This window comes from Rousettus aegyptiacus, unplaced genomic scaffold (genome assembly GCF_014176215.1).
Source record: "Rousettus aegyptiacus isolate mRouAeg1 unplaced genomic scaffold, mRouAeg1.p scaffold_m13_p_3, whole genome shotgun sequence".
In the NCBI taxonomy this organism is placed as follows: domain Eukaryota; kingdom Metazoa; phylum Chordata; class Mammalia; order Chiroptera; family Pteropodidae; genus Rousettus; species Rousettus aegyptiacus.
The window spans coordinates 126,772,087-126,799,975 of record NW_023416306.1 but is presented as its reverse complement, the minus strand read 5'-3'; the positions used below and the strand labels follow the sequence as shown (position 1 = coordinate 126,799,975).

The 27,889-nt window shown below is 40.6% G+C and overlaps 1 protein-coding gene and 1 pseudogene across 4 annotated transcripts in view; one reads left to right on the top strand and one right to left on the bottom strand.

Annotated features, from left to right (window-relative positions):
- LOC107518609 (myocardial zonula adherens protein) overlaps nucleotides 1–27,889 on the bottom strand; it is an 89,677-nt gene that overhangs the window by 25,625 nt on the left and 36,163 nt on the right. For 2 of the 4 annotated variants that reach the window (XM_016160447.2, XM_016160446.2), the window contains exons 6-10: nucleotides 26,192–26,344; nucleotides 23,380–23,505; nucleotides 22,408–22,536; nucleotides 18,235–18,314; nucleotides 16,661–16,766 (exon numbers count right to left, since the gene is read on the bottom strand). In XM_016160447.2, coding sequence (XP_016015933.2) covers nucleotides 16,661–16,766; nucleotides 18,235–18,314; nucleotides 22,408–22,536; nucleotides 23,380–23,505; nucleotides 26,192–26,344 — 594 coding nt within the window. Of the gene's footprint in view, nucleotides 1–6,486; nucleotides 10,471–16,660; nucleotides 16,767–18,234; nucleotides 18,315–22,407; nucleotides 22,537–23,379; nucleotides 23,506–26,191; nucleotides 26,345–27,889 lie in introns of those variants that run through there. The other 2 variants (XM_016160449.2, XM_016160448.2) reach the window with 2 other exon arrangements.
- On the top strand, nucleotides 18,625–18,743 carry LOC118600981 (annotated as a pseudogene).

Below are 27,889 nucleotides of genomic sequence, written 5' to 3'. Positions count from 1 at the left end.
CATAAAACGTGGCTTCACACACACAAGTTTCACCATCTCTGAAGGAATCACAGTGAGTCAAGAGAAGCAAGGGATGTGGTTTAAGGCCACCCTAATACACACCTCATATGAAGATTTTCATAAAGAAATATAAGGCAGAGATGTGATCTGGAGGGCTGGGGGAAAATTTTGGACATTCTAAGAGGACAGAGGGTTGATGTTAGAGTGAACAGGCACCCTGTTCTGGGGAGAAAGAACAAGCTGTGGGAAGGATTTGGGGGTGCTGAATCTTCTGATGACAAGGCTCATGTTTTCTAGCAACCAATGCTTAAAGAAGCAATTGTGTTATTGTGCAAAATGAATGCTGTGCGTGCACACCTGCTTTCAGCCTTGAGCATTTCTTCCAGAACCATCTTGCACAGCATATTCTGTGACCAGGGTTGACTTGTCCAGATTAGAGAAAAAGGACATGAAGGCATGCCGACAGTGCATGGCTGGCCCCTCACACCCTACAAGGGGTGCCAACTTGAATCCGAACTTAGTCTTCCCTGGAGCCTTTCCCTGGAGCTCATCCCACGCATTCTCCCAAATGAGGTACCCAGTTTCTAAAATAAGCCGGCTCTCGTGCTTCTGGATTTGATAACATTCTAGGGGACATCTGACTCTCAAGTCTGGTTCTTTTCCCACAACCACTGAATCACGTATCTGTGTGGAAAATGTTGTTATTTCTGACTGCCAACTTCAAAGAGCCTTGAACTATAGTCTCCTACAGCACCTAGCACATGATAGGCACTCAAAAAATTAGCTACTACTATGTCATTACCTGTATTTCTCCCTCCTTATACTGTGAGCTTCTTGAGAGTAAAGACCTTGGTCATCTTTATATTCTCACACAATAAATGAATGAATCAATGATCCATCCACCTACCTCTGCAAAATCTATCCCTTAAACTTCAGAGGCAAGATCATCTGGAACAGACTCTTGGAGGCCCTCATGAACCAAGGTAGGCATGGCCCCAAAAGCAGCTCCCCAGATCAGGTGCCATCCAAAATCTAGGGTATCCTGCAGCTGGTATGTAAGCAAAATCCACCTGGCACCTTTCCTCTCATTTTCCGATGCATTTAAATTTATAAATTTGACCTTCAAGAAGTGTATGTGCTCTTCGTAAAGCCGCATTTAGGTCTAGCTGTCACTGGGTAGAGGCAAATGACCCAAGTTACCAGGCTCAAGTCAGGGAATTAGGAAATGAGGAATTAGAAGCATTCATTTTCCAGATCTCATCTATTATATCAATACAGGAACATAATCTTTTTGCAACAGTAAAACTGAAATATCAAACAACAGACCCCCTTATAGAACAAAGGGAAAAAAAAAAAAAAACATTTTGGTAAAATCCGGAACCTTTAACTGATGCTAATGGTATTTTTTTCTAATCTGTCTTCATTTGTATGTTTTTTGGTAACTCAAACTGAATATATATCCTGCCGCCTAATTGATGATGTAGGATATTAGGTCTCTAAGACCATAGAGGGGAAGGGTCTTCAAATTTCTTAGAACTGATAATGGTTTTTCTTAACATTAGTCACAACTGAGTTACCTGCATAGGTGGTCTGAGCTAATCAATTCCTCTTAACCATAGCCACACACTGGAATCACTTGAGGGGAGCTTTTTACGGAATACCAGCTTCGAGGCTCTACCCCCAGAGACACTGAATATATCACTCTCCTACTTAAAAACCTATGCGAGCTTCTAATATTCCAATTCCCTAGCATGGACGTTAGGCCCTTCTGCTGTGGTCCCACTTTATCTCCTCCATTTCATTTCACGCCTATCCTATCCCACAATGAAGGTACTGAAAAGACACTCCATGCTCTCAGCACTCCATGGATATACCTCTAGGCCTTTGTACAGGCTGGTGTCTTCACCATGCCTTTCTACCCTCCAACCCCTTCTCCACCAGGAAACCTCCTGCTGTCATAAAGTACTCAACGGTCACCTCCCAGACTAGCCCAAGTCCTTCAGGCTGGATTCGTGTCTCCCTCCTCTGTTCTACCTCAGCCCTTTGTGCAAGCCCAACAGGACATGTCACTGCCATCCTTTGTTTACATCTTGCCCTTGTACCAGACAGCAAACCCACCTGGAATAAATGTTTAGTGTATCAATTATCTTACATAAAAGAGCAGTTCTCTGAGAAGGTGAAATCACCCTTATCAATCAACACATTTTTATAAACTGCTTTAGAAACAGATTGCTATAGTGAAAGGATTCCTCCCAATTCATTTCAAAAAGAGCTTGTATGTCAACCAGACCAAAATGAAATTGTACAAAAATTTAGTAAAGTCCCATCATGGATTCAGAGCAACTCTGGATGTTGCGAGGCTTCTCAGCTTCCTGGAGGGTTTTGTTTTGTTTTGTTTTGTTTTCCCATTAGTGACAGACACGTAGGACATGGGTCATTTCATGTTAGATAATGGAATATGATATGGCCCTATAATTAGAATTATATGACTAATACCTAACTGCAAGACTCATGAAACATAACTCAATATTAAGGTTGGGGATGTGGAGAGAAATTAAGGAATATAATTGGAAACAGCGAATAAGTACTAAATACCAGATAGCACTTGATATGTTTTTTTAAGAAATTGTGCTTTGGGGTCTTCTTTTACCAGCTGGCTAATGTAAATATATACATATCTGAAAAATGCCTTATGTAAAACAGGAAACACATTGAAACAGAGCACGATACTAAAAGTTTTGTTAAAATTGATGGTCATATTGAATTAAATTATTTACAATCTTGTAAGGGAAAGGAATTAGATTTTTAAAATCCAAACTAAATCTGTGAATTTATTATTTTCCTTGAAATGTTTTATTTTGTTTTCTTTCTAATTTTAAGAATAACCAGTAACCAGCGGCACTTTTATTCAAAATCAGGATATGAGAGGTGGGGGGAGGGGGGAGTGGGGTGGTATATACCTACTGCGAAACCTGACACATTTCATAAAGTTTCCCAACCTGTATTACCAACACCCCCATTTTGTTACTACTTCCCATGAACCCTCACTTTAAAAAGAGTTCCTGCTTTAAATTGCATTGATGAAGAAATAATTCATTTTCCCATTAAAAACTATGCCAAAGGTGAATAACTGCCAATTGAAGCTTCTAATCAACATGAGATAACCAGGGTTCTGAATTCTAGGTCAAAGTAAAGCAATATGGCACTTTATTGTGAGCCTCTGTAGACTTTTCATGGAAAATTTATGCTGTTAGATTATTTGAAAATTTCACAGGAAGATATCTTGAAGACTCCTCATTATTGTTTTCAAAACCTCTAGAAAGCCAGTGAATCAGTGAACTGACTGGGGCAGGGATGGAACAGGACAGGCAAGAACCTTCCAGAGCTCACTCGGGACTCCAGTTGCCTTCTCCCTTAGCTTCCTCTTGTCCCGACAGGACCTTGTTTTCAACCCAGCCTCTTATAATCTGGCAAATAGTTGTCTCCGTTTCCTTCAACAAAATAGAAATCATGTTTGGTCCTCAACCATGAAAAATGAAAATAATTGGTATTTTACCCTCTTCCTCTGAAAACCTTTTTTAAAAAAAAAAAAAAAAATTTGCAACAGTTTCTCTTAATTCTATTTTAGAAGTCTTGTAATACTGTTATTTCTGTTATGTATTTTTAAAGCGCATTCCTCCTTGATAAAAAGCCACTACAGTAAGAATTTAAAAGAACAATAAAGTTACCCTCTTTTCCTAAAAAATAATAAAACATAGGGAAATATGAAAAGATCAGAATCTGGCCTGCACTAATGCAGCATAAAATAACAGTTTAAAAAGAACAAGGAAAATGGTACATTATCTCATTTTGCAGGGAGTGAAGGAAATGAATTAAGGCCACAACAAAACGAAACTGAAAAATTGCTAAATGAAGCTCTGAGTGGGGAAAATGAAAAAAATCAATGAAGAAACGGAGGGGGAAAGGTACATTTTTCATTTTCATGATGCTTAATTGGGTTTGTAGAAATTCATTTTCAATTAATGTGTCTTGTGGCATTCAGCCAGGCTAGATATGAACAGGGCACATATTTTAATCAATTTTTTTCTATTAAGTTTGAAGTAATATATAATAATAGAGCTATACCATTCAAAAGGATCAGTTGAAACTGGCTTCTGAGGTAAAATAATCTAATTTGGTATGATTTCTATCATATATTAAAGATAGCTGGCCTTCTCTTGAAGGAAAGGATAGCAATCCAAGTCTCCCAGGTGCCTCACCATGACTGGGCTGTATAAATACCAGGCAAGGATGAATAACCCATATTTGCAACCTGCTTGCATTCACAGGGAAAGAAGAAAGAAGGGTGCACTGGGTACCAGGGCTTTTGTTGGGTTAATTAATTATTCTCAGAAACAAACCTAAGAGTGGCCATTCCCAGAGAGGAAGAAACTGAGGTTCCTACAGTTTCGTCATCTATTCATCTCCTCAGCAATCTCCTGTGGTCACTTCTGCATCAGGCCCTGTGTTAGATCAGATGCTGGGAGCACAGCAGAGAGCTAGGAAGACTTGGTCTCCATCTTTAGGAAACAAATATCCTGGTGAGGAAGGCAGGCAATAAATGAAGAAAAAAATACACAAGTAAATGCAATGCAGGGTGATGTATATAGAATATAGAATGTACCTGCTGACTGTTGATGGGGTGAGGGAAAGGTTCAAATCACAAGGCTAAAGAGGGTGACGAGCTCATCCCACATCGTCTGGGACTTTCCAAGTTTTACCACTGGAAGTTTCATATGCCAGGAACCTTCTCATTGGCAGGCTAGCTGGGACAGCTGGTCCCCACAGAGCCTGATGCTGAAAGGGATGAGATCTAAACCCCTATCTCTCTGATGTCAAGGCCCTGGCTCTCACACTGATGTTCAGAGGTTTGCCTCCATTGTCCCTTGGTAACAACCTATTGTTGCAATCCTGCCCAGAAATGAGGTGAGGCTGGGAAGAATGTTGGCAGGTGACAGCTTCTTTGACAAAAGATTTTCTGGGGTCCTAAGTCTTTAAAGCTGGTCTTTTCTCCTCTACGTCTTTAGAAGAGGAAGGTGGAATGGAGAAGTCGGAGAGAGAATGCTCTAAACTTCTCTGTTCCTGTGCTTCTCCCGATGGATACAGGATCAGGGACAAAAGACCATCCACTGAACAGGACTATCCAGAGAGAAAAGTTGTTTCGGACTAATGTAATGAGATAATGTATATGGTAGTACCAGCTCCACACAAAGCTGATGCAAAGAAGAAAAAAAAAAGTTTTGAAAATTCAAGAGCTCTGGCATATGGACCCTCACCTGGGCCAAAGCTCTCCTGGGAGTCTCCTAGCTATCCTTTCCGACCCTCTCCCCTCCTATTTGCCCAGTAGCCCCTGCCAGAGCCATCAGTCCAGGGCTTAGATCTAATCAGGCAATAATGCCATTCGGGAATTTGAAGCAAAGTAATAAAAGATCCTTTCTTGGCTTAGGGCTGATAACCCACCACAGTTGGTCTCCACCTACATTTCTAGCCTCTTCATTATGATCCCCTCCTACGGCTCAGTCAAACTAGATTACTATTCTCTGAATTCACCCTATACTTCCTGGCCTCCATGTTTTTGTTTTTTGTTTATGCTGCACATTGTCTGGCATGTCCTTTTACACCCATTCGATCTCTGCCTAGAAAAATCCAATCCATCCTGTAAGACCTGGTCATACATCACCTCCTCCATAAAGACTCCCCACCCACACCAGAATGAGTAAGCATTTAGGGTGCTGTGCTAAGCCCTTAGCGTGCAGTATGTCAGTCACTCCTCACACCTGCTTCACCCTGAAGCAGGTGCTATATTGGCATTCCTATTCTGTTGATGAGGAAACTGTGAGAAAGGATAAAACTTGCTCAAGTTACTTTAAAGCTCAGTCATGAGTAGAGGAAGGACACAAAGCCAGATTTAACTTACTTAAGGTCCATGAGTTTAACTAGTATTGTCTCCAGTTTTTGTGCCCCAGCGAACAGTTCATACCCTAACATTTATATTCTGCCTTGAGTTTTAACAGGCTTTACTATCAATCAGAAAGTCCTTTGAGGGCAGGAACTCACATCCATTTTTGTATTTGGTTCATAAAAGGTGCTTCTTAAGTGTTCACTGACTGACCCATAAGTTGTTCACTGACTGACCCAAGGGTTTCCCATAAATTGGACCTGGCTTCTCATCACCTCCATCTCCACTCCTAAGCCCAAGGACTGCATTTCCTGCAGACTTCAGCAATGGGGCAAGGGAACAGAAATATTTAAAGACAGTGACACATAGAAAACAGCTCCAGCTTGAAAAAGTTGCCATGAAAAAAAAAAATCAGTGTAGCAAGAAAAGAACATTCAACAAATGCTTTAGAGAAACAAGCTTTACATGATGAGTGCACCTCCCCACCTCAAACAAACAAACAAACAAACAAACAAAAACAACCAGTGTAGCCCAATCACATCAAATATAAAAAAATAAAATTCTACTTGAATTATTCTTTATTTGTTCAACAAATATTTATTGAGCACCTCCTATATGCCAGTGGCTATTCCAGGATTTAACAAATACAGCTAAAAACAAAACAAACAAAAACCACTGCCCTTGGAGAGCTTACATTCTAATGGAGGGAAATAGACGACAAATAAATAAGTAAAATAGGTAATTGTAGAATATATTACAAGATGATAGGATAGATAGTCATGGTGAAAATAGAGTAAGGAAGAGGATGGAGGGTATGAGTTGGGGGGGAGGTATAATTAAAGACCTAAAGAGGAAAACAGCTCTACAACAATTACAAAAAATATCCTTATGACAAAAAAATAAGACACACAACTCAAAAAGATTGATAACTTTATACCAAAATTAAAAACCTATATATTCTGCAAGATACCATACACAAAAAAACATTGACAAGGAGAAGATAATGGCATCCAAATATTTTTTGATAAACGATGAAGACTGATACACAGAATTCCTCCTACAAATGAGCAGGAAAAAAGATAAACAACCAAACAGAAAAATAAAAGATATGAACAGCCAATTCATAAGGGTGGAAGCCTGAATGGTCAACAAGCTTACGAAAAGATGATTAACCTAGTCAGTCCTAATGAGCAGTAATCACACTGACGCAAATACAAATCAAAACATAAAGATTCTATTTCACGAATGGCGAAAATTATAGTCCAGCAGTGCCAAGAGGTGGTGAGAATGTGGAGAAATCTGCCTTCTCACATGTGACGGGTGGAAGTATATGTATACTTTGGAGAGCAGTTGGGCAATATCTAGCAAAGGTGAAACTGTGCCAACCCCAGGCTCTGGCAATTCCTTCTCTAAGTATATTCCGTAGCTAGAGAAGCACAGAGACGTGTTCCGCATTGTTTGTAAAAGAATAAAAATTTTGAAACAAGCTAAATGTCTATCAACAGGATACATTACAATAAATTCCCATAATGGACTATGAGACAGTGATTAAAATGAACAATTTATATCTTTACGTCACAACATAAAAAACAAAATTGGGAACAGGAATAAGTTAAAAGTATATACAATGAATTTTGCTTATTTACATATTATAAATAAAATTTACATACATGTTTAAACACATAAACTACGCTATACACTGATAATAGATAAATATGTGTATTGTAAAAAGCATGTAAACACGGTCTGGATAGAGACCAAATTGCCTCTGAAGAGGGAGGGAGGGGGAAGAAGGAAAAAGATCAGAACTGGGGAGGAGTGAGTAAAAAGAGAAGCTCTTCTTTGTAAGTTTTCTATTTAGAAAAAAATCTGAAATATGCCAAAACGTTAACATTTGTCAATTCTAGAGGAGAGTACCGGGGATTTTGTCTTTATTGTTCTCTATAATTTTCCATATTTCGACATTTTTTCCAATTAACAAAAAAGAAGCAACAAATGAATGCGGACTTTGGAATCAAAGATCTGGGTGTGGACCCAGCACTAACATCATTTGCTGAGACAGCCAGCTACTTATTTTTTTAAACTGTGAGTCTCAGTTTCCTGTGCTAAAAAAAAAAAGCAGGGAAAGGGCTAATAATAGCAGAGGGTTAACATGAGAGTGTGAGGTCTAGATGCAGAGCCTTGAAACATGAGAAACATCCAATAGCTGGAAGTTACTTGGACAGCAGTGCAGCCTCGTATACTCTCTATGGGCGGAACGTGGGCACCCTGTCTCTAAGAAATATTGCAGAGACAATTGGAAACAATCTCAAGAAAGAGAAAATGGGTTTAATGACATCTGCAAAGAAAAGACCTTCTCCCTTGAAAGGACAATTTGTATTGTGAATACACTCATCAGTGCATGTCAGACAATGAACCTGCAATATTCCTTTCTATAAGGCACAGGGAAAGAAGGTCCGCACACATATACGAGCTTTCTGATACATTCTAAAAACTTTACATTTTCGATAAAGTAAGGAAGTGAGTAATATAATGAAAACACTGGAATCTGAAACTATAACATTTTCAGTTACTATAAAATTCTGCCTCAAACTTTTGAGTAGCGTTCCTTCGGGCGGGGGCCTGATGGCTATGAGACAGAACTGCAGCAAGAGTCCAAGGCCGATGATCCAGTTAAAGGGAGAAGGAGGTGGATGACTAGAGGGGAAGTGGTGTGGGATGTAGAGGGGAGGAATTGGAGCACTGATTTCAGGTTTGACAGGCAGAAGTCAAGTTCACACCATATCACAATCCTGGAAGGAAAGGGTAAACAGAGGTGCATGGACAAAGGTAGGGAGGAGCAGGTGGTGGGAGGTCCGGTCAGGCTGGGACGCAGACTGAGAGGGTCACCGACTGGCTTAGGACCCAGTGTCAGTTCTAGGGGGAGGTGTGTGAGGCACCTGGGGCATAAAATTTGGGAGGTAGGAGTACTCTCGGGGCCCTGCAGACAACCTAGGGACCTCGTCCACTCTCTGCACCATAACATAAGGCACTATCTGTAGCCCAAAAGAGGGAAGAAACTCCAAGGGAGAGAGGCTTATGTGGGTGACCCGTTTTCAAGTCATTGCATTCTCATTTCATATTACTTCATTTTTTACAACTGGGTAATGAATCTATTTCGCTAGAACAAATGACAGGAACTTAGAAAAACGTGAGGGCAGTGAAGGTAAGTATCACTAGAAACAGGATAGGTCATGACACTCGAGTGACACCCAGATTAGCAATTCTCAAATATGATTCAAATCTCCGTAGTGGAAGTCTGGATACCCAGCGGAGTATCTGGGGATCTGCACTTACACAGAAAACTGATGTAGGTTAACTGCATTAACAGTTCATTACTAGTATGGAAAATCATTCCTCTGCTTCCTTTTCCATTCACTGCCTACTTGCTTAAGATGAGCAGAGCATCAAAAATGAAAGACTGAAGACAACTATTGACAAGGAAGCATCTACCTACATGCTTTGCCATGACAATTAAGTGGGACTGGAGAACCACCCAACGCCTAAGTGACACTGGGCCCCTTATCGACCTCACTCCATCGGCCAAGTCTGCTGGCTTACATAGGCTAGTACCTCCCACTGACTATTCCTACCACTGCTGTTACTGCTCCTAGCTTCCAGCAACATTGTTAAGGTTTATGAGATACCAGCACCTGTGGCTCTCTCAAGAAGACCTCCATAAAAATACAGCAGGCATGAAGTATATTTCACTTCACTACATTTTAGCCGAATCTATTTCTCTCTCTTCAACAGATACACTTCTCCATTTCATGAAGTTAGTTGAACTGTCTATTCAGGCAAAATGTCCATGGAGATAGAAGCCAACCAAACTTTACTTAAATATACAAGAAGAGGGCTAAGTTGACTAGTGCTGTTGATCTCCGTTCAAAGAGAACATCCATATCCTTGGGCCACTTCCCACATACAAAGAAAATCAAACTACATGGACATCTGGCTGCTTCTGTTTTTCCTGGGGTGTGATCTGGTGGGGAGCACATCCCGGAGCACTGGTGTTCTTCGAGCCCGCTTCCCATCTCCTTAGCAGGTGTCCTTGGCAGCTTTTCCATATGTAAGGCTCCATTTTCCAAGATCTTAGGACCAGCCTCCACCTGGCACTTCCTGAATTATATTTTCGTACTATTTTTCATCGCAGTTCCTTCTTTGGTGTCTAGGAACCCAAGTTTCTAAAAAGACTCTGTGGATCTTGGAGTTCTCTTGACTGCCGTGTGAGGTTGTATAAGCTGAGATTATAGTATGTAGCGTTTTCTCAAATAAGAGCCCTACGTGGTCAAATTTTCCTTTCAATAGCATGTCCTTCCTGTTCTGTTCATCAGCTCATCAGATACATGCCACCTCTTCCCAGCAGAGAGAGTGCAAGTGTTCTTCTAATCACCAAGAATAAAAGGAATGGCTTCTGACCAGGGCAGGCTACCATTTTATCATCTTCCAAAGAGTCGGAGACTAAATCTGAAGAAGAGCTCGTGTGACATGATCTGGAAACAGTTCAATTGAGTGGATTAGGGTTGTGGGCTCAGTGCTATATAGCTCCTTTCCCCTACCCCCATTCAGCTAATAATCAGTGATGGAGATTACTCTGAATCCTCTAAACACAAGACAACTGGCAGAAACGTACTTTTGTGCTGTGCATTTCAGCATACCACACCATAGTTTTGAAATAAAATGCATGCTAACAAATGGCTGATCCATTTTTAAAATGGAAGATTCTTAGGATGGAGAGTATTTAAATTTTTTAAGTTGCTTTGTGTATAAATATTCTACTCACAGGACTGATGGCTAAGCTAGAATACAGCACAAAGCACAGAAGAGAACAGAGAAGTTTATCGAAATATCCCATTTGACCTACAAGACTCCCAAAGGAAAGGGCAGCCCTACATATTAGTCGAGAAATCAACCCCACTACTTTTGTTTTTAATTTATTTAACTTTACTTAGGGTATACACAGCAGGAACTCACCAACCAGTAATTTTCTTTTCTCTAGCTTACTTTATTGTAAGAATACAATATATAATAACATCAGAGGGATACGTTAATTGACTGTGAATGTTAGCGATAGGGCTTCAGGCCAACAATAGGCTATTAGCAGTTAAGATTTGGGGGAGTCAAAAGTTACATTCAACAGCATGGGGGTCTGGCTTCCCTAAGCCCCCATGTTGTTCAAGGGTCAACTATACATCATCTCACTTAACTCTTACAAAAAAAATCCTCTCAGGTAGATGCTGTTATAAAACCCATTTTACAGACATACTGCTTCTAAAGTCCATGCTCATCACCATTTTCTAGGCCACCTTTTATTACATACCCACGAAGGTCTCTAATTGTACTTCTCCCAGGTCTCTAAATGCATGGGAGGCATGAAGACTCAGCCTGGGAGTTAAGTTATGGGGACTTGAAAAAAGAGAATTCCTACTTGGCTGAATGGCTCAAAAACCAGGATCCAGTAACTCTTACCTCGACTCTCGGAAGAGTTACTCATCATCTACTCTCCTTGATCCATTGTCTCCTCAAAACACTGGTACATTATAATAAGAGAATCACTCTTTAAACATTTAAGAGATGATAATTAAATACTTTCAAAACGATTTCTTAAAAATTGCAAAAATATCCTGCTTTGTCTTGAACTGGAGAAGTGGTCATTGTTAATACTATTATTTCGACAAGGTTTCATGTTCTTCTCTTTAGAAGGAGGGACAGTGTGGCCAAATGTAAGGTCTTCTGTGTAGACAGAAGTACATGCTTTAAACCAGGGTAAGGGCAGACAACGTGCACACACAAGCACTGTGGGAAGAGACACGTGAGAACCACTTCTGGTCTCTTTGTTACTCGTAGGTTCTCAGCTTCCACTGGCATTGGATTTTGTCCCTTCACATCTCTATTATCTGCTTAACCAGTATGGCTAATCTACTTGCCTTAGTAAAAAGTCAAATGGACATGGATAGCCTCTGGGAAGTATTTGTCTGGATACCACCAGGCCAGGCCAGTATAGCTATTAAGAGTGCGCTGTCTGGATGCGATTTTCAAGAAGTGCTAGATTCCCTGACAGGACCTTCAGATGGTCACACACTTGGACCAGCTCTCCTGCTTCAGTGTGCCTGGTTCTGGCTGACTAGTCTCCCTGGCTTTCTTCCTTGGAGCTCTTCTACCCCAAGATTACACCAGCTTTCCTCCTCAGGTATAGCAGCTTCTGAGAGAAGCTAACTGAATACATGACATGACATGAAAACCCAGTACAGAGACTCATGAATCTGAGAATCCAGAGCATCAGCTCTTCAATCCTAGCTGCATAGTGGAATCCTGTGGAGCTTGAAAACCCAATCACAAAAACGCCAATACCCAGTCCCTCCTTCCTACCCATGTCTGCAAGGTTCTGGCATTTTTTAAAAAAAACTTCCTAGTAATTGTAATGTGCAGCCTGCTTGGACAAGCACTAATAAGAAAATAAATTCCTTGCACCTTTGTACTCATTAAATATCTAAATTATAAAAGAGCCTGGGGCATGCAATTGCTTTTCACAAAAGAAAATTCTAAAAATATAACGCTTCTTCTGAAACTGAAAGGAAACCTCTTTAGACACTTTCTCTTGGAAGAAATATTTTACCTATCACAAATGCAGTGGGAAATTAGAAGGGTGTGATAAACAAAAGGATGCCTATGGTTGATGTAGAAATTCTTATTGAACTACTGCTTATTCAGCTGAATAATATCACTGTTCATGAGCAAAAATGTACATTCACCCTTTCTGAGGGCAAATAAGAATTTGTTTTTTCCTCTAGATGATTTTCTGTTGGCAAAAAAAGCAGCTTTGGTTGGCAGGGGCCTTGAAAAGCGCAGGTAAAGTGATATGAATGACCCTGCTGACTGAAGAAGCAACACGTAAAGATGTGTCAAGGTGTTCACTGCTCTGGCACCAGGTTCTTCCCTGCCTTTTGCTCCTCCCTGATCCTCTGGTTCCTTTGATGGCAAGCTAAAGAACACAGCCTGATTGGAGGCAAAGGACCTAATCCCAACAGAAGCTTGAAGACCAAGCTGAGGATTACTCTGGAACTCAGATAACACTAGACAGGAAGACCTATGAATGTGGGACCACATCCGCACTGCTCCCACTGTGCACCCAGCCCTGCACCGAGCACATGCAGGTGATGGATGGATGAGTGAACTTCCCCACAGCGCTACTTTTTTCAGTCCCTCTATACTTTCTGGCAAACCCTTAAAAGTCAAATAGGGCATACATAAGGCTTTTGTTGTTTTGTTTGCTGGTTTGTTTGTTTGTATTTTGTCAAAGCCAGAACCAGTTAGAAAAACTAGCGATGAAAGAGAGATAGTCAGTCCGAGACGTCCACCACAAAAGGAGACTTAATTTGGTACATAGATCTAACTAGTGGGGGTAATTGGTCCCACACTTCACACCAGATACTTTGTGCTGTTTTTTTTTTCAATGAACTTGACCCCATAAGATATATATTAATCCTTCATTTCAAAAAGGCTCATCTTGCCCCCTTCCTTCTTACATGTACAAATCCTTACTGAAATACACTATTCTACACAATGAAAATCAAGTCATTATTGAGCTAAAAACTGCAAAATCTAGGCTGCTTACTTTTTATTTAGTATATTATTATTATTTATTATTATTATTTAAAAAAAATTACATTCTACCGAAGTGAAAGGAAATATATTGCCTAACACCTAAGGATTCTGAGAATCTCAATACTAATACCGGGATGTTTGCAGCTTAAAGGAAGCCCATCATTTTAATAAACTGAGTTTCTTCATAGATTTTATGACTAAAATGACACCAACAATGGATAGAGACTAGATTCTCAACCTTGGTAAATGTGAAGCTATTACACTGACAAGCTTTCAGACTTCACGTGAGGGAAGGACAACTTTTCCTAACATCTGGTACATGTAAAGGCGGCCTCTATTTCTAGGGTAAATTTGTCTTAACATCTGGGTAAGTTGGAGTTCACAGATACACATACTTCTCTTCTAAATTTGAAGTTCAAGATTCCACAAGTAACTCATTCAGAAGTCCGGATTTTTCAAAATTTGGTCCAAATGCCCTGAAGTGATTTAGTTATAATTTTGCTGATTTTGGTCACTATACAAAGAAATAACACTGAGATCACAATGACAGGAACAGCGTAGGAAACAGCCTAGAATTCTTTATTTGTAAGGAGCTTCTATCTCAATTTACCTCATAATTAACATACCTGTGGTGAAGGGCTAAATACCTTCCCAGGGCAGCTAATATTAGAAATGTTTTCTTTAGGTTAAACAGAGTTGAAATCTGTCTTTTTTTAAGTGCCACCTAGTAGTTCCACCCTGGGCTTGTATTGCAATGCAAAATAAAAATATTTTCCCTCTTCTTGGTGACTTCCTTTTTCTAAGATGTAAATTCAGCTCTCAAGTCTCTCCTTGGCCATCCTTTCCCCAAGCCCTTCAATCATTCCCTGATTTGCTAGAGCTCTCAACTCCTTTACAACTTATCTTATGAACGTGCTCTCTTTTCAATTGCCCTTTTCCATGTTTCTAACTTAAAAAAAAAAAAAAGTGTTCACACAAATGACTACATCAATTGAGATTTTCAGCCATCCTTTTGTTATATAAGTTAACACTGTGTACTGAACAAACACATTAATTCTTACTCTCTGATTTAGAAAGTTGCTTAAATGTAGAATAAAAAGTCTCTTTCTCTTTAAGTCTCCATTCACTGTTGAAACCTAGCAGGCCCCTGCGTGATGCTCCCTCTGATGACGCTACGCTAAAATTCAGCCTGTGATTTCATTCCAATGACTGGGTCTTCCAGACTGCATCATGAAGGCTTAGAGAAGCTTATCTGGGAGATATTAAATCACAGATAGGAAAGCAAGGCATGGGTAGTGATATTTATATGCTTCCCTATTTTTTATAGATATTCTCCCACTCCCTTCAAATTGGAAGTAAGTTAGAAAACAGAGAATCCTAAACTTCTTTGAAAATGTCCTGTTAAGAAGTATCTCTGATTCAGGTACCAACCGGAAACACAGATAATAACTGAATCAGAAGCCAACCAGTATGAGGTTTTGTTCACTGGTTCTCTAATATTAGATACAAAAACAATACAGATCACCACCCTGTGGTGAGGTGGGAGAAATGCACTGCTCCACAGTCAAAGAACCACACGAGAGAAATAGGAACAGCCCTGCCCAGGCTTCATGTGTGTGAAATTCAGAAGCAGCAGAGCTATGCTCTGGCAGCCATGGTTCACCAAGATGCTATGACAAGGTGATGCTTTTCCTTGGGAACCACATTCCTGATATCTACCTAGTGTTGACACTGGGCAGGATCTACTCCTCACTGTTTCTGGCAGTGTTCCTAGTCAGGTGTGCAAAGGGATTATGAATGTTCATCTACGGTTCCTCATCTGAACATCTGCTCCCCATTGCTTTATTCTACTGCTCCCCGAGCCAATATAAGACTCATAGGGTTCACCACCACATACTAGATGTCTTGTTTGAGAAGCAGATTTTATTTAACGTACACATTTATCTTACAGATAAGGAAAAAAAAAGGTAGCCCTCTCCATCCTCACAATTCTCTGACTTTAATCACACTTCACTAATTATCTCCAACATTTTGTAGATCAAAGAGATATACCTTTAAACTTCTATTTGTCTGGCATGTGTGTGACTTATTTATCAGAAGTAGATATATTTTTAATTTTAGTAATTCATTAATAAAAGAGATAACTTTTCAGAGTAGTGCTTAATATGAAGGAAAAAAATTGTTTTTCAGTTTTCCATTCACTGACAACCAAATGTTTAACTAAATTGAAACTTTTTCTTTTCTTTGCAAGTTAAGAATTAGATGCCTAGGGAATTCTTATAACCCTGTTAGTGCTAACTGTTGTTTTTTCTAACTGAGCAAGAAAAAATTACAATTATATGTGGTTAGCTTTACCACAGCATAGATTTTCTGGTACTGAGTATCGCTACAAGAAAGGGAGCCAAATGATATTAAAACAGGTTAAATTATTTTCTTAGAGAAATATAAATGCTCAAGTTACCAGTTTTGTTTTGTTTTGTTTTGTTTTTTCATTTAGACAGTAAACTATACCTAGCATATGTAAACTTATAACTTGGTTCCACACTACATAGTTAAGGAGAGAAAGCACGGTGGAAAAGAAAAACGATGAAGAAGAAACAGGAGTAGGAGACGAGAAAGAGGGAAGAAGAGAGAAGAAAGAGAGGAAACGGACAGGGAAAGGGAATGGAAGACACACACAGAAACAAAGAAAGTACAAGAGGGACAGCCAGGAAGAGGCGGGCAGAGGGGGGAGGCCAGAGACCTGAGAGAAAAGTGTGTGAACTTTTCTGTCACACACTTTGGTCCCTGAGCTGCAGACACCCATGCAGGGTATCGCTGTCCTCTGAAAGTGGGTGAACTTAAGAGGTGCTTGTCACAGCTTTCCTAACTGTAACCCTTGGATCTGGAGAAGGCCCTCTTTTAGATACTCACCAGAGGGGACTTATGAGGAAATTCCCCTCTGAGTCAAGATGGCAATGGCTTGAACAAGTTCACCGTGAGCCACAGAAAACCGAGCTGAGGCAGATCAGGCTCCAGGGCTAAAATGGCCCAAACACAGGAAGCGATCCCAGGCTCACGACCTTTCCAAAGGCTTACCTCCTCGACCATCTGCTTGACTTTCTTCTGCTGGCAATGCACCATGTCATCTAGGTGTCTGATCCGTTCCCGGAGGCTGGCAGATGCCTCCTCCAGCTGCTGATACCTAACACAAATAAAAAAGAGGGCAACTGAGTCCTACACCAAAGCAGCAACACCAGTATAGAAAGCCATCTCTGGAAAGGAATGTCACCAAGAACCAAAAATGGAACTCCAAAATTCACCCTTCTAAATATACCTGTTTCCTATGTGACTAACTACCAAACGGCCACTCAACAATAGAAGAAATATAAGACTATTTTTCAAGTTCCTACTTGTAAGTTTTACCCTGTATAAGAATAGTTACTATACTTTCCAGGAACTGAGAGAAAATTTTTTGGTACCACTGTCAGGTATGAGAGGCTCTCAGTTTTGAGATATTGAAACTATAAATTACTTTGATTAGGCGAACAGAAGAACAAGAATCTGGCAATACAACAAAATATCTGAAATCAGAGCTTTCGGCAGGGCCCTGAGAAGTCCAGAATTATCATCACTCTGCATATCATTATTTTGGAAAAATGGGAAACATGCTGAAAGACCTTCTTTGCATCAAAACAGAGTGAACCACATCCTAAAACATTTCATACCTCTGTTTTAAAACAGCACACATTATTCTTTGACTTCGTGTGGTTCGAAAAAACCAAAGAACCAGCAGATGGGCTCTTATGTTCTCAGGGGCCACCGGACCACTGCACTGAATGAAGGGTCTGGGCGTCTGCTTACCATTTCCCACCTCTGCCAGGTGCCCCCTCAGCACTACATTAAAGACTAGGGAAGACTCCCATAACTGCAAACTCTGAAGCTGAATAAGGAAAATGGGCATTTTTCCAGCATGGACTATATGCATTCAGCTGTTCTCTCACAATAATAACCCAATGAGATGGGCACTGTTCTTATCCTTTTAACTCCCTCTTCCTTTAAAAAAGAATTCTCATTTCACAGATAAGCAGAGAATTGCAGAGAGGTTAAGTAACTTGCCCCAAATGCTCAAACCATCCCCATCTTGTTTTCCTTCACTACAGGGCTGTGCATGGCCTCTCTGCCTTTTGATTTCTAGAAAAGACTATACACTACTTCCATATTTTCCATACAGGGCTTTATATTATACACACAGAGCCAGGGGACAAAGCAAGGTTTGACTGAACAGTTTGTAAACAAAGAAAGATATTTTAAAGTTAGTTTCCATGGCAATGGTATTAGTCATAGTTGATGAGTTTTCTCAGCAACAAGGAGCATTTTGTGGAGTTCAAGGTTACAGAGAACATTGATAGACTGAACTTTTGCACTTGTGACAATGCAAAATTAAAATGTGCTTCACTGGACTAACAACCAGTCATGGGCTGTAGGATGTAGCTATTAAGCTCCTAAGGAAACTAGCTTCATAGTGGAAGCTCTTAGCCAATGTTTCGCTTGTATAAATATGTAATAAGAGATGAGCAGATGATTGAAAATGCAAGGACCAAGTGAGCTCATAAACACACAGTGTGTTCACCATCTAAATCTACTATAAGATGGAGGGTACTAAGTCTTACCTTCCATTGTCAGAATCAGTTATTTCCCCTGACATTTCTGTTTCATGCTCCAGGAGTTGTAGTTGCAGTTGATGGCGTTCCTAAAATAAACGGACACTGATATTTTCATCAATGGATTAAACCAAATAGCTCAGAGAATGGTGTCAGGCAATTTCAACGCTAGTGAGTTCGAGTCTATATAACATCCCATGGGTTTTACATACCCACTCAATAGAGTCCAAACGAAGCTTAAAAATGTCTAATCTGTTGGTATATATTTACAGATGTATTTATGAATTAGAGACAAGTACCCTCAATAAAGCCGTTCAAGATTTCTTTTTTAAAAGGTATTCTGTCAGCCTATGCTCAGATGTCTTGTGAAATTTATAGTTCTAAATAATGACCATCAGGGTCTACGGCCATGCCACCCTGAACGCGCCTGATCTTGTCTGATCTCGGAAGCTAAGCTGGGTTGGGCCTGGTTAGTACTTGGATGGGACACCACTTAGGAATATCAGGTGTTGTAGGTGGTAAAAATGAAATGAAATGAAATGAAATAAAAATAAAAAATAATAAGGATCATCAATACTCTAACTCAGTGGCCTGTGGTATTACAAAATTCTTAATTTCTGTATCATCAACAAAAAAGGCCGTTGAATTCTGGTGATATCCTACACGTCAACAGGTATATTTGGTTGTAACAATGTATTGTGGTAGTCAGAACAATGGCCCCCCAATAATGTCCTCATCTTAATCCTCGAAACCTATGAATATGTTGCCTTACATGGAAAAAAGAATGCTGCAGATGTAATTAGTTAAGAATCTTAAAATGAGAACATTATCCTGGATGAGGATAGGGGATCAGAGTCAGAGAGAAACAGAAATGGGAAAATGCTACACTGCTGGCTCCAAAGCTGGAGGGTGGGGCCACGAGTCAAGGAATACAGGTGGTCGCAAGAAGTCAGAAAAGGCCAGGGAATGGATTCTCCTCTAGAAACCCAGCCCTGCCAACACCTTGATTTTAGGACTTCTGACCTCTAGAACAAATTCACATTATTTTTAGCCACAAACTGTGGTAATTTTTAAAGCAGTAATAGGAAACTAATATATATATACATATATATTATATATTTTATATATATATATATTAAGCTGTGCATTAAGGTTTCTATACTTTGCTGTTTATATGTAACTTTAGCAGTTTACCAAAAAAAAGCGATATAAGAATCTGGGCAATTATTTCTTTGGACAGAGTGGAAAATATTACCAAAAAAAAAAAAAAAAAAGGCATAGTACCCATCATAACCAAAAGTGCACTAGAAATTTATCACTGATTTTAGTGTAATAAATTTCCTTAAAATGTAGTTTACTAAATCCTGCTCACTATTTGGGAGATGATTCTACTTTAGGCCCTCCTCTAAGTACTACTGTGCCTCATATTTATTCCCAGAAATTCTCCCCAACAAATTCTTTCTTGTTAAACAGATTCTAAATCTCTTTTCTGTCAAATTATTAAAAGCAAATCTCTGAAAACTTAACTTCCACAACTTCTGAAGCTATAAGCCACAGTATGCCAAGGACCAGACCAAAGAGGTGGGGAAGCGGTCTATCCTGACAGGAAGAGTCTATCACCACTGATATATTTAGAGTCATAAAGAAAGACAGACTTTTAGTGGGTTTTGTTATTATCTCAGTCTGTACGGTAAACGCACATCAGCTCAGCTTGAGCAGATTGCTCCCCTTCCCCCCACATGGTAGGCCGCTGGCTGGAACTTTACATTAGCCCTGAAATAACAGTGATGTACTTTTTATCGGTGAGTCCCTCTTCCAATCTGCCCCCCAAAAACTGTCATAAAGTAGGGCAAGGCCTAATTTATCACACACCTTAAAAGTTCGATTTCTCTCTAAATCAAAGTACAATAAATCTTAAGTGTACACCGCATAATATTTCTTACATCTGTATGTACCTGATTACTTGGTGAAATCACCACCCAGATCAAGGAATAGAATATTATCTGTTCTGCAGAGGGTCCCTGGGAGAATATACTCCTTAAAAGATTTTACTAATCAGAAAAGAAGTGGTCCAAATACAATGCTCAAAAAGAGAAACAGTAAACTCGGGTATATTGTAGAGAAGCCATTCAAAAGCATATGGTTTGTCCTTAAGCAAAATCCAAAAATTGGTGCTAGCAGGACACAGACACTACCACAGTTCACGCCCGTGGACACACTTTTCACATACTGTGTGACACAGATTTGGCACAATTCCTGATCTCAAAGATTTATCCCTGAAGGGGAAAGAACAGTAAGTTGGTATATCTAATCCTGGCTAAACAAAGCAAGCATTTCTCTAGCCCAAATGGAAAAAGGAGATTTAAGGAAAGGACAATAAATTTTCAACTGCTAAAGAAAAAGCCATCAGGACTTGGGGAATGTTTTGTGTTACATAAATGTCGCGGGGAAGGGCCAGCTTTACCACCCCCTGGCCTCCCACCCATACACCCCTCAGACACCTTTCATGGAAATCCGTGGGGAAAGCTGGGAACTTCCAGAATCGCAAGAGAATAGGAAGTAAGCTATAAAACGGATCCGACTTTAGAATAGCTGACTTGGAGGCAGACACTTGGGCAAGTCTGTAATAAAATAAAGTCAGAGCTCCAAATGTTTGAGTCCCTACTATACATATGCCACGCACTGTGCTTAGCACTTTGCATAGGTTTTTCTCATTTACTACTCACAAAAAGTCCTAAAAATAAGAATTGTGATTATCAGCATTTTATCACAGAGGAACTGAGATTGCAAAAGTCAAGTTACTGACCACAACTATAAAGAGAGGCAAGAATCAAACCCTAGGTCTGATTCTAAAATCTGTATTCTTACCCACTATAGGGACGGTCTCTGTAAGATGCCCTGCCCAAACCACCTCCCCCTGCTACCTGTTCAACTTGCTTTTAATGCTGAGGAATAATCTGTCCTGAGGGAGCATTTACATTAACTAGCATCTTCTGCTGTTGCAGGAGAGCAGTAATGTGGGAGAAAGCTCTCCCAAGTTTCTGAAAATGCCCTTGTTGCCCAGTCTTCACTACTACCACCTCCGACCATTACTGACAGTCAACATGTCACTTATCCTCTTCAATAACAGAGAGGATTCTGTTTTCCCAAGGGCTAGAGGTGAAATCATAATTGAGTTTGCTCAAGTCTCTCCCAAATAAAGACTGCCTAACACGGGAACCCCCAGCAAGCCCTGAAGTTTGATGGCACTGAATATAATGCCAGTCCTAGTCTGGTTACACCTCACCTTGTCAGGGGAAGGACTTATGCTACAGACATCAGGGGTAAGGAGACTTATTCTCAGAACCACTGGAAGCCCAGGTATTGACCTTGCTCACACTGTCATTCTCCCTCCCTCCATCATCTGCCTGGAGATTCTCAGCATCCAGCATGACATGTGTGCTAATATGCCTTCTTGGAAGGTCACTGCTATTCTGCAAACTTACATGCAGCTAGAGTCATTTCCCAGGAACCAGTCCCAGCTTGGCCCTCAACTACCACCCCACCCCCAGAAGTCAACCATCACCTGGTAAAGGTCACCCTCCCCTTCTTCTTCCCTTCCTTCCTTTTCTCTTTCCTCTCTCTCACCTCTTCTTTCCTCTTCTCCACTTCCCACCTAATCTCTGGCCTCCTCCCTTTCCCTAGGCTGGCTTCATTATCTCAACTGATGCCTTCCCCACCCCATCAGCCTGCTTACCTGCCCACAGAAAAATGTGGTGTCCCCACTCTGACATCTGGTGTGCCATAGAAAAGCCAATCCTTCAGACAAGTGCCCCAGAAACAACAGGGCTGGGGCGTGGATGTAAGGCTTAAATAGGGCTTGATCACTCAACAAGTAACCTAAATTCATGCTTGGGGCCCCAGCAAAGCAGAATTGCTAAAATACTTATTTTTATAAACAATTTTATATATAATGTTTTTTTTTAAAGGATCAAAATAGTCACCATGGGAAAATTTAGAACTTTCTTAGATTTCCTCATACTTTATTTTACAATTTGGTCTTTTTTCTTTTCATCACAAATTACAGGGATGCAAAGAGTCAGTGTTGAGGGCATCTCAGACCTTCAGATAGGGCTGCAGGGGATCTGTGGAAATGCAGAGGCATCTGGTCAAGTGGCAATTAACAGAAGCTGTGTCTGTTACCTTTTCCATGCGCTCAATCAGCCTATCCAGCTCCCCAATTCTCTGGTCTTTCTCTTCCAGGCTGATCTCTGCCACCTGCATCTTTTTATTGGCTTCTTCAATTGCTTTCAGAAAACTATTGGTTTCTTCCTGCAAAAGCAATACACTCTCCTCAGCGGAGCCATATTTCCCTAGGCTACCAACCAGGGTCCAAACAGCTCTGGCCTTGCTAAATCACAATGCCTCTTTAAATGTAAGGCCCTAGGGCCTAGAAGTATCTCACAGATCATGAAATCAACTTCCATGATACTGGTTCTCAACTGTAAATAAAAACACGTCACATGGCTTTTGAGTGGGCCTAATTCTTTTTTTTTCTTTATTTTCCCCTTGAGCCCTTATGTCTAAAAAGAGCCTGCAAATGTTATTTATCCCTGGACTAGATGCTCAGCATGTCAATGTATGTGCCAACGATGCAAAGGGGATTAAGGCCAGATCTAGCCAAGATGTGAGATGTACAACAGAAGGCCACAGCAAAGAGCAGAGAGAGTGTAGGCTTCCCAAGGGCAGGACAACTTCTAGCTATGTGAATGGGAGAGAACTCTTTCATGGAGGGGGTGGCATTTTCGAAGCTTTTAGGGAGCTTACGTAAGATCAAGGACCAGGAAGATGGAAATTTCAGGTAGAGAAGAGCAAGTGGAATGAGGAAGGGCCCAGCTGCAGGTAAGCCCAGGATCTGCTTGGATATCGGCAAATGGTCAGATTAGCTAGAGAAAGGGATGTGTTTAGACTTAGAGATTGGGACTATCCAAGAGAGGGGAATAAATAAAGGAAAGGAGAGAGAAAGGAAGGGAGTAAATGAGCAAATAATAACTTCCTTGACTCCTCACCAGTGAGAGTCCACTAACTCACTTCCAGGCCGAAACCCTATTTAACTCTCATCGACAATAATGAACCAAAAACTCTGTTATTTTATTGGCAGCATGGCAGACTTACCAGGAGAGCCTCTTTCTCAGCACTGTGCTTCTGCTGCTCCTCATGTAGCTTTTCTTCATACTGGCTATACAGCTTCTTGGTCATCTCTCTCATCACCTCAGCATTGGCTTCTTGGGAGGACTCTACCTGCAAAGAGACTCATTTCAGAGGGATGGCTTTCGCGGGTTCCGGGTTATCAGCCCCTTTTGCTCTGTCTATATCCTGTGCAGACACACAGAGGAGTAAAACCCATGTACCAGGGCTCTGCCATAGACGGAGGCAGCAGGAACTGATGGGGAAAGAGAAGATGGAAGGAAAAGGGTGAACAGGTGCACAGAAAATAAAAAGTGGCACTGATTTTACCAGGGAAAGGTGTTCCACATGAGTAAATTTTTCAAAAAGTAGAAACTTACCTGAGTATCAACCCCACCTCATCCCAAAGTCAGCCATTTTTAAATTGAATTCTCTCTAAAAATATGACTATGTGCCACAGACTTATTAACACCTTTTTTCAATGACTTTTCCTGTCTAATGTTCTTTTGATCCTTAAACTTTTACTGTTTTTTATTCTATCAATTTTAATAACATTTTTTTCTCAGGATAGTAGGTCTGTATCCTTATTGGTCCCAGAAAGATATGTTTTGTTTTGTTTTCTAATCCTGAGTATTCTGTTGTGGGCTGAGAAATAAGATCACTCACTACATTATTAGAATTGGGTCAGAGTATAATAAACTATAAAGTTAAAAAAATAAAAAGGTTATCCGTAGGAGAAAGAAGGGAGTAAGAGAGGAAAAGGGATATTATGGATATAAATATTTTATTTCTGAATATACTTTTTTTTATAGCATTGATTTTGAAGACAAGTAAATAATTTACCTGTTAGAAAAAATTAAACTTCAAAAAATTATTTTCAAGCCCTCTCAATGGGAAATGAACAGTCTTTTCAACAAGTGGTGCTAGGATAACTGGACAGCCATGCAAAAAAAAAGTGAAATTGGATCCCTAATATACCAATTATAAAAGTTAACTCAAAATGGATCAAAAGCTTAAATGAAAAGGTGAAATTACGAAATTTTTAGAAGACAACATAAGGTAAACCTCTGTGACCTTGGATTAGGCAATGGCTTCTTAGATATGACACCAAAAGCATGTGACAAAAAAATGAGTTAGGCTTCACTAATATTCAATATTAAAAACGTCTGTGCTTCAAAGGGTACCAATAAAAAAGTGTTGGGAGAAAATATTTAAGAGAATAGGAGAAAATATTTGCAAATCACATATTTAATAACTTGTATCCAGAATGTATAAAAAAAATTTATGACCCTGATACAGTATAAATAACCCAATTAAAAAGTGGGCAAAGGATCTGACAGACACTCCAAAGAAGATATACAAATGACCTAGAAGCACAAGAAATGATGCTCAACATCACCTGTTATTAGGGAAATGCAAACCCGAAATGAGATACCACTTCACACTCACTAGGATGATTATTATCAATAAAATAGTAACAGTGTTGGTGAGAATGTGGAGAAATTAAAACACTGACTAGTGGGAATGTAAAATGGTGCAGGCATATCTCTAGATGACCTTTCATATTGTTTGACTTCCCCCCCCCATATGCATACATTATTTTTAATTTTTTTTTCTATATCATAAAATTGGGGAGGCCTTTGAAGAGAAGTTGTCCATGTGGAGTTGAAGTTGTTCCAAGGGTTGTGCTGGCCAATCACTCACTAGGGAAGACCGAAGCTCATATAAGCAATCTGGACTCACCCTTTCCATACCTTTGTGCATTCCAAAATGTTGCATTTGAAAACATCCTCACCTGATTTGGACAGCATTAAACCAGGGGCTCCTAGTGGCTTGGGCAGACCCAGCTTAGGAGATGAGAAAAAATCAGCCAAGTTGCAGGCAGAGAGGGTTTAGAGTGGAGGTGGCTGGTATTTCCTTTCTGCCCAGGCTCTGTCCTTGCCTGTGAACTTCATGTCATTGATTTTATGTTGTGGAAGGTTTGTGTCCCTTCCTGTCAGCTTATGGCTTGTTCCAGAAAGCTGAGCCTGCTGGATTTATAACCTCTGTATAAGTGAAGCATATTCCAACCTCAATAGGTTACATGTTGTTTGAGCAGAATATCTGGATGTTCTACCCACACGGTACTCTCCTCTAGTATAGCCTAAGGCTGTGCTGAACATGATTTGAAAACCAGATTTTTAAATAAAAATAAATTCATTCAGGAAATAATTTGTCGAGTGCCTTCTATGAGCTAGCTATTTATGGATCTGTTCCTGCCACAGGGTTGAAAATCTATCCATGCTTCAGATTTGAGAGGAGCATTAACACTTCTAGCCATGAAATATGCACAGCCTGGTGGGCAAGAGGGACATTGCCAAGTGTCCTTGGTCATCCATCAATTTCTTTCTGAGTGCCCTTCAGCTCTTTATTGTCAAACCAGACAGAAGGGCTTTGGGACTCAAAGAAAACCTAAACTGTGAAGCTGCTGAAGTCCCAGACCTGCGGGCATCCCAAGTGCCTCTCAGTACGTTAACAGCAGTGCCGTGATGACTGTCTCAGCCACTGGGGCCAAGGCAGGAGTGCCCAATGGGAGTACCCCACACACAGGCCACCCCCAATCTGAATTGATGGCAGTGGACACAGAAACTTCCTCAGTGCCTTCAAACCAAGCCCTGCAGCGGTTGCCACAAAAGGGTGGAGAAATCCAGCTATGAGGACAACAGAGAAAAGGAAATGAAAGAGTTGAAAATGGAAGGAGAAAGAGAAGGAAAGAAGAGAAAAGGTCAGGAGGGAGTCTGCACGTGTGCCCACAGTTTACCTTCATCTTCAGCAGCTGGTTTTCAACTTGTGCTACCTCTAGCTGCCTCTGTTTTTCCCGCAGCTTGTCCATGGATGCTTCATAAGTCTGCTGCAAGTTTCTGATCTGATCCTTAATGTCGCTATTTTCCAAAGTAATATCCACAAGCGTTTTCTGGTGGGGTGCGAATAAAAACAAAACCAGATCTAGTGGTGTGAGAAAACACTGCCAGAGTCATGCACCAGGACGTCCCTTTGTCTTTAGCCACCGAGGAAGCTGTCGGGCCACAGGAGCGGCAAGCCCGGGACCCTGGTGACGGAGGGACTGAGGACCCCCATGGTGGTGAAGAGGCCTGCCGCCCTGCAGTCGGGCAGGCCGAGGACGTCCCCATAACACCCCACAGCTGCTGCCAATACCACCTGCCACTGCTTAGAATGGACGGAAATGTATTAAAACGGAGTTTTTCCAAGGAAAAGTTTTCATAATACATCGTTTCACATGGGGGGAAAAATGGGTTTGAAAATAGTAACTATAGAATAATCTCATTTTGAAAAAAAAAAAAAAGAATAGCGTTTGTTCAAATGTGTTTATACAAGGAAAATTTTAAAAGACTAGTAATAAATTCACCAAAATCCAAATAACAGTTTTCCATACATGATAGAATTATGGATGATATTTATTTTCCTCTTTGTGTTTTCTATATTTTCCAAATTCCCACAGCGAAAACAGAAAACAAAATATGTGTTTGAGAAAAGGGAGACGTTCTCCTTTTTTTCCTCACAGGGGCTGTCACTTCTGTACTTCTAGACTGCCTGCCACACGGCCACAGTGTGGCTGAGGTTACTGCAAAGCCTGCAAATGTGCCACCTTCCTCCCTTAGGCAGAAAAGGGTGGCTGATGAAGGAATATCAGAGTGTAACAGAGTTTGGTGACTCAGATAAGTGCCTGACAAGTGTCAAAAGCCTGGTGATTATTGCTCCAGGCCACCCACCGGAGCAAGAATGTTTAAATTAGTATTGCTGCTATTTAATGCTTCGGGTTCTACTTGGTTAACTCCTCATCACAGAGAAACAGCTTCCAGAATCCAGAATTCCTACTACTGGACACTAGGCACCTTCTACTATCTCCCCAGGTCATCTAAAACTTTAAACAAGAAGATCTGGAGACCCGATGTCAAACATACTTCCTAGCACCTTTTTCCTTTTTGCAGACGATCAGCCTCTGAAGCTTCCTCAACTCCTTTGTCTCCATTTTGGATATATAGCCTCATTCCTTAACCTACTTGAATCAGAGAAAGCATTTCAATGGTGGTAAATATGGAAGCCAATCGGAAACATGGAATCACAGAACGCTGAAGCTATGAGGGGCTGGAGAAATCACCTGGGACAACCACCCTCTCTCCAAGCCCCACTGGCTTTACAGATACTACTCTTGTGCTCGTGAATCTACATCTGGACTAAGAGACCATGGTTCTAGTTCAGACTCTGCCACTAGTGAGCTGCCTTATTAAAGTCATTTCCCTCTGTTGGCCTCAATTTGTTTATACACAACACAAGAGGGTTGGAGGCCATCTCAATAGTTGTTTCCAGCTCGGACATTCTGTGAAATCAAACCAAGGGTCTTGGCTCGCTGTCAGTGATAATAAAAACAGGGTAGAATGGATGATGGAAGGGGATGGGGCCTTGCAGAAATCTTGAGACTCAGTTGAGTTTCCGGGCT